Source organism: Muscardinus avellanarius, assembly GCF_963383645.1.
Source record: "Muscardinus avellanarius genome assembly, chromosome: 19".
NCBI lineage: Eukaryota > Metazoa > Chordata > Mammalia > Rodentia > Gliridae > Muscardinus > Muscardinus avellanarius.
The window spans coordinates 24,766,136-24,773,084 of NC_137805.1; the positions used below are offsets into that span (position 1 = coordinate 24,766,136).

General features: G+C 48.9%; 1 protein-coding gene across 1 annotated transcript in view; it reads right to left on the bottom strand.

Annotated features, from left to right (window-relative positions):
* VAPB (VAMP associated protein B and C) overlaps nt 1–3,648 on the bottom strand; it is a gene marked incomplete at both ends in the record, with an annotated part of 46,944 nt that extends 43,296 nt beyond the window's left edge. Inside the window, one exon of the mRNA XM_080716757.1 lies at nt 3,591–3,648. Coding sequence (XP_080572883.1) covers nt 3,591–3,648 — 58 coding nt within the window. The remainder of the gene's footprint in view (nt 1–3,590) is intronic.
* Between the last annotated feature and the right edge of the window lie 3,301 nt (nt 3,649–6,949).

Here is a 6,949-nt window from a genome sequence, read left to right on the forward strand (position 1 = left end):
ATTCCCAAGATTACGAAGAATCTGATGATATGCAATCCTGTACTATCAACGAAGGCTACTTTTTTCTCTGAATAACAGGCATTTTAATTGTTACCCTCTTAAGCAAAGTTAGCTTAGACTTTTGATTCATCTCAGTGAACCAGGAGAAGCTGGAGTGTTACCTTGGGTGACCTGGAAGGGCACAGTGGTGCCAGGTCTCCTCCTCAAGGAAGTCTCTCCAACAGCAAGCCAGGGCACTGAGTCTAGTCCAACTGCATGAGCTTAGCATCCAGCTGAAGCAACCAACCAACAAACCAGCCGCCTTCAGGGCGGAGTTAGGAGTAACCTTCAACAGTCTGACACCACGGCCTCTTGTGGATCACTTCCCCAACAAAAATATCCAATGACTTGGCCACTGTAGCTTTGGCCAGCTCAAGGCCAGAGAGCTCACTCCCGTACCTTTCAGGTAAAGAAGCCAGAGATGAAACCCGTTCTCTAAGTACAACCAGCAACGTCTGTCCAGATGTCTGCTTCACAGTCCTATTACCACCTGCCTAAATACGAGTAGCAAAGCTTTCTACAGGAAGCCAGGTAGGTAGAAATGCCATCCCCACGACAGAGTGGCCCAAGTTTAGGGAGTGAAGAGGCAGCCAACAGTCACACAACTTTAACTCAAAGGACTGGAGCTGGGCGTGGCGACGCACACTTGTCATCCCGGTGCTCTGGAGGCACAGATGGGAGGATCCAGGTTCGAGACCAGCCTTAGCAACCTAGCGAGGCCCTCCGCAACTTAGTGAGACCCTGTTTCAAACTGAAAAAGAAAATAGGGCTAGGTAGAAAGCCCCTGGGTTCAACCTCAGTACCACACACATACACTCACAAGGTAATACACCTCTAATTTGGACACTGGTGCATCTGGGCTCCTTCCTTCTGCGGCCAGTCTTTGCTCTCTTTGGCCCTAAGCTTCCAACAAGTGTTCTTGGCCACTCTCCCTCAGAACTAAGGTGGCACCCCACCCCAGCAGTAGCCTCTACTTTTCTGCCTCCGAGCCTGCACCTCCCTCACCGCGAAGCGCGCCCCAGCACTTTCTCCTCGGTCGGTCCTGGGTCACTCAGCTCAGAAGACACTCATTCAGGCCCCACGCAGGGGCCCTGTGGGTTGCCTCGGGTGTCTGCACTGTCGGGCTGGTTTTCTCCTCTGCCCCTTTCCTAGATCTAAAGCACACGGAGGAGGCTGAGAACAGAGGAGCACAACCACTGTGGCGTAGCTTCTCCTGGAACATGGCACGGTTAAGCGTTTGTGGGCTGTTTGTGTGCCAATTCACAAGAACCAAGTCAACTTCCTGCGCCAGCCGCCTTCACCTAACCAAGTCAACCTTCCCGCAGAGACAACCCCAGGCAAATCCAGTGAGCCTGCGCCTTAACCTCAGCCGCCTGCATTCTGCTGCCAGACCAGCTCCTCCACTCCGGAGCCCACACAAGCATAGATGCTCCTAGAACTTACAACCCAGTTACAGTCTGATGAACTCATTGAAGTTGAAAATACTTTAAGTGAAAAGTGTGTTTACTAGCTGGGCGTGGTAGTGCACGCTTGTAATCCCAGAATTCGGGAGGCTGAGACCAGAGGATCCCGGTTCGCGGACAGCCTCAGGTACTTAGTGAGGTCCTCCACAACTTAGTGGAACCCTGTCTCAAAATAAAGAATAAAAAAAAGGGGGGGGAGGGGGGTAGCTCGGAGGTCGGATGCCCCTGGGTTCCATCCCCAGACCCACAAAAAAAAAAAAAAAAATGTGTTTACTACCCCAATCTACCACACATTATAGCTTAGCCTAATCTGGCCTCTTTTAAACATGCTTAGAATACTTACATTAGCCTGCAATTGTGCAAAATTATCTAACACAAAGCCTATTTAATAATATATATATATATACTTTTTTTGGTGGTACTGGGGGTGGAACCCAGAGGTTTTCTACCAGAATACTATACTCCCAGACCTATTTTATACTTTATTTGGAAACAGGGTCTCACCAAGTTGCTGAGAGCCTCAGTAGCTGAGGCTGGTTTCGAACCTGTGTGATCCTCCTGTCTCTGCCTCCCAAGCGCGGGAATATGTATTTTTTAAATGTGTTGAATATCGCCGGGCGTGGTGGCGCACGCTTGTAATCCCCGCGCTTGGGAGGCAGAGACAGGAGGATCGCGCAGGTTCGAAGCCAGCCGTGTGCACTGGCTTAGGAGACCCTGTTTCCAAAATAAAAATATAAAATAGGTCTGGGAGTGTAGCCTGGAGGTAGAAGGACTTCCAGGAACCCCAGTACCACCAAATAATAATAATAATAATAATAAATGTGTTGAATATCTCAAGTACATACACAGATGGACATTGTATAGATGTGATAGGATGCCAAAGCAGAAAACACAGCATCCAAAAAAATTTTAGAAATATTTGTGTGTGTGTGTGTGTGTGTGTGTGTGTGTGTGTGTTACTAGGGGTGGAAGCCAGGGGCTTTCTACCTCCGGGCTACACTCCCAGACCTATTTTATACTTTATTTGGAAACAGGGTCTCACTAAGTTGCTGAGAGCCTCACTAAGTAGCTGAGGCTGGCTTTGAACCTTCTCGATCCTCCTGTCTCAGCCTCCCAAGCGCGGGGATTACAAGCGTGCGCCCCCACGCCCGACTTAGTCTCCCCTGAAGACTGTACCTGCTGGGAGCTGCAGCTCACTGTGGTCTGAAAGCAGGACAGACGGAATCATACCACACACTGTCAACGTGGGAAAAGACCAAAGTTCAAAATTCAAATCAGTGTCAACTAAAGGCCTATCGAGTTCGTATCATTTTAAGGTCAAAAAAATAAGTCAAATCATTAAAAGTCAGAGACCCTCTGGACTATCGGATGGGTTTTAAGTTCTGTTTTGTTTCATCTTAAGTAGAAAACCCTTGGCTCCTTCTATGTTCATTCACCTCATGTTGTTAACCTAGAAGGTAAAGTGATAACCACAGTTATAAAGTATCTACCAGGAATCTGGAAAGGAGAAAAAAGAACTTTGTATATATTTTATGTATTTTTATACTTTTGCGTATACATCCAGCGTGTGTGTGTGTGTGTGTGTGTGTATACACACACACACATATGCTGCGCACATATGTGCATATGTATGTATATATATTTTGTATGTGTATATATGTACTTTGTACGTGTGTGTATATGCATATACACATTTTGTATAAGTGTGCGCGCATAAATGTAAGCCGATTACAAAGTGCTGAGTGCACAGAAGAAACGCGGACCCTGGCTTCCTGGGGCTCCATCTCCCAGCAGCTGGGGTAGCAGGCTGGCGGCCTCCCGCAGCCGCAGAGGCGAGCGGGAGCAGTCGGACCGCGGCGCCCGGGCTGGGCGATCGCGGCGGAAGCTCGGCGCTGTCCTCATGGAGCTTCCCGTCCGGCGCAGCGCCCGGAGCGGCCGGCGGCGGCGCTGGCGGCGGGGCGGGGAGGCCGGCGCTCGCACGGCGGGGCGGGGAGCCCGCTCCTCGGATCCCGGCGGCCCGGGGCGGCGCGGCCCGCACCCCTCGGCCCGGGGCGGGCGCTCCGGACGCCGGCGGGCCTCCGGGCTTACCTCGGAACTTGAGCTCGTGCTGCGGCTCGAGGCTCAGGACCTGCTCCACCTTCGCCATGTTCCCGGGCGGCGGGGCCCCGGGGTCACCGGGCGGGCGGGGGGGGGGGGTGCCGCGCCCCTTTAAGTGCTCGGGCCGGGCGGGGGTCGGCGGCCGGCGCGGGGGGGGCGGCCTGGCGGAGCGGCGCAGGGGCGGAGGGCGAGGCCACGGCGCCCGGCGAGCTCACGGCACGCACGCACGCACGCACGTCGCGACGCACGCACGCACGCACGCCGCAGCTGGCTGGCTCCGGCGGCGGGGAGCGGCGCCCGGCGCCGACTCTGGGGGCGGGGCGAGGCTGCGCGCGCGGAGCCCGCCCGCCACAGTGCGCAGGCGCGCCCGGGTTGGGGCGGGGCCGGGGGCGGGGCCTCGCGCGGCTTGGAGGCGGGGCCGGCGCCCAGAAGTGCCAGTCCCGGCGAAGTCTGTTTATTAGGGGTCTGCCGGGCCAGCCGTCGTTAAGTGCTTTACTTAATAATAATAATTAACGAGAATCAACTTCCACTGTCCTTTTGTTCATGCGGTGCCAGGCACTGTTAGAGACTTTGAATAACAACGAAACTACTTATTATAAACATGGTATTTATGGGCGAGTGATATATGCTATGCGCCCCGTGTTGGATCACAAATAATAATTATAAATAAAATAAACTGCCAATTATTGTCTGCTTGTTTTGTGTCACGCTGCTGAATGCCTTCAATAACAGCCAGTAACTATCATAAATAAAAGCTACATTAAATGTTTACCATGCAACAGGCTCTGTGCTGAATCCTTTGCTAACAGACACTTTATAAGCGCAACAAATATTTAGAAATACAGCGACCGGGGGGTGCGGCGGCGCACGCCTGTAATCCCCACAGCTCGGGAGGCTGGGGCTGGAGATGGCAAATGCCAGGCCAGCCTGGGAAACATAGCAAGGTGCTACCTTAAAATAAAACCCCAAAAGGACTGGGGATGTAGCTCGGTGGAAGAGCGCCTCGGAGTTCCATCCCCAGCACAGCAAACAAATTAACTATTAAATACTATGGCGACAAAAGTTGACAGGATTCCTAACGTCTTGCCAATGAGTAGTGAGAAAACATTCTTTGAATGGATAGCCATGAGAATAAATTAAATGATTAAAGATCTCTGGGAGTTCAGTTCTGCTCAACCTCAAAAATAGATGCTCTACACCTTTATCGTACCATTAATACCATTAAAGTGTGTGTGTGTGTGTGTGTGTGTGTGTGTGTGTTGCTGGGGATTGAACCCAGGGGCATTCTGCCTCTGAGATACATCCCCAGTCCTATTTTATTTTTATTTGGAGACTGAGTCTCACTATGTTAATGAGAGTCTCACTACTTGCCAAGGCTGATCTCCAACCTGCAATCCTCCTATCTCAGCCTCCCAATTACTGGGCTTAGAGGGATGCACCACTATGCCTGGCATAGAACAGTATTTTTATTACGCGACATTTACTAGATCAAATAGATATCCTTAATACGCTCCTATTAGTACATATGTAGACAAAACGAACATGGTAAATTGTTCACAATGGTTGACTCCACATGCCCAAAGAATGGATCTTTTCCATACTATTTTTCCCATTTTTCTGTATACTTGAAACTTCTCATAATAAAAAAAAGTTAAGGATAATCTTTGTCTTTTAAATAGAACATTTAGTCCATTTATACTTATTATATTTACAGATATATCTGGATTTCTTTCTACCACTTTGTATATTTATTTCTATTTATCCTGCCTGCTTTTTCTTTTTCCTCTCCTTTCTTGTTTCTTTGGGGTTCCCCCCCCCTTTGATCTATTTTTCTTCTCTTACATGCTCTATTTCTCTTGTTTCAGTGGTTACCTTAAATTTTTGACAGGTGTACTTATTATATGAAAATATTTTTGTGTGTGCAGTACTGGGGATTGAACCCAGGAGTACTCTACCACTGAGTTACACCCCCAGCTCTTTTTTTTTTTTTTTATTTTGAAACAAGGTTTCACTAAGTTGCCCAGGCTGGCCTTGAATGTGATCCCCCCCCCCCCCCCCCCCCGTTTCAGTTTGCCAAACACTAATATCGGCAGGCCTGTGCCACCACTTCTAGCTGAAAGTCCAGTTTTAAAAATATCTTTACCCTGTCCTTTAAGCTACAAAGACTTTGGAGCACTTTAATCGCCCCTTCCCTCGTCGGCATGTCTTCATTACAGTGTTAGTGTAGGGTTGGCCTTTTCCATTTCAACCCCGTAAGAGATTACTAAGGTGTTCTACACCGTCAAGTCAACCACACCGGAACAGTTTCTTTGACAGGTCTTCTTTCGTCTCAACCTGCACAACTGTGATCATTCTGCTTGTGTCTGAAGGACGTTCTTGAAGTTTTACTCTCAGAAGGCTGTGTTGGTAAGAACCCCCTCAGTTTTCTTTTGACCGCGAACGGCTTTCTTCTCGAAAGATAGTGTGGCTTTCTTGCTAGAGGGTCAGTCACTCTCTCCCCAGACTCTAGAGACGCCAGCCTCTGCCCCCACGCCCACTGTTACTCTGCCTGAATCTGATGGTGATGCCGTCATGTTCCTTCAAAGGAAACCTGGATTTTCCCTCTGTTCTTGGTTTGGCATTTTTACCAACCTGTTTCTGTGTCTTGTTTTTTATTTTTGTTTTTGTTTTGTTTTGGAAAGAATGGGGATTGAATTGAGGGGCATTCTACTTCTGAGTTACACCCCCAGCATTTTCTTTTTCTTTTTCTTTTTTCTTTCTTCCTTTAAAAAAAGGTTCTCACTAAGTTTCTGAGGCTGGTCTCAAACCTCTGCTCTTCCTGTCTCAGCCTCACAGGCATGCACCACCATGCCCGCGACGTGTATCTTTTTTACTTATCCTGTTTTGAATGCTTTGGACTTTCAAAATTTGTTGATTGGTGTCTTACATCATTCTGGAAAATTCTCAGGCAATATATTTCCTTCGTTTAGTTGTACTTTTTCCTCATGGTAAAATACACATAGCATGGGATTTACCATGTACCGCTTTTAAGTGTAAGGTGTCGTGACATTAAATACATTCACGCTGCTGTGCAAACATCATCTCCAGTTTCCTTTGTAAAACTGAAACTTGGTACCCCCTAAACAATAACTCCTCGTCCCCTTCCTCCGGCCTTGACTTTGACCACTCTGGAAGCACAATATTTCTCCCTCTGCTGCTGGCTTCGTTCTCTTATCATGGCATCCTCAGGGTTTATCCATGTCGTAGAATGTGTGATGATAGCTCTTAAAAATTACTCTTAAAAATTACTCTGGCGTGGTGGCGCACGCTTGTAATCCCAGTACTTGGGAGGCTGAGACAAGAGGATGGAG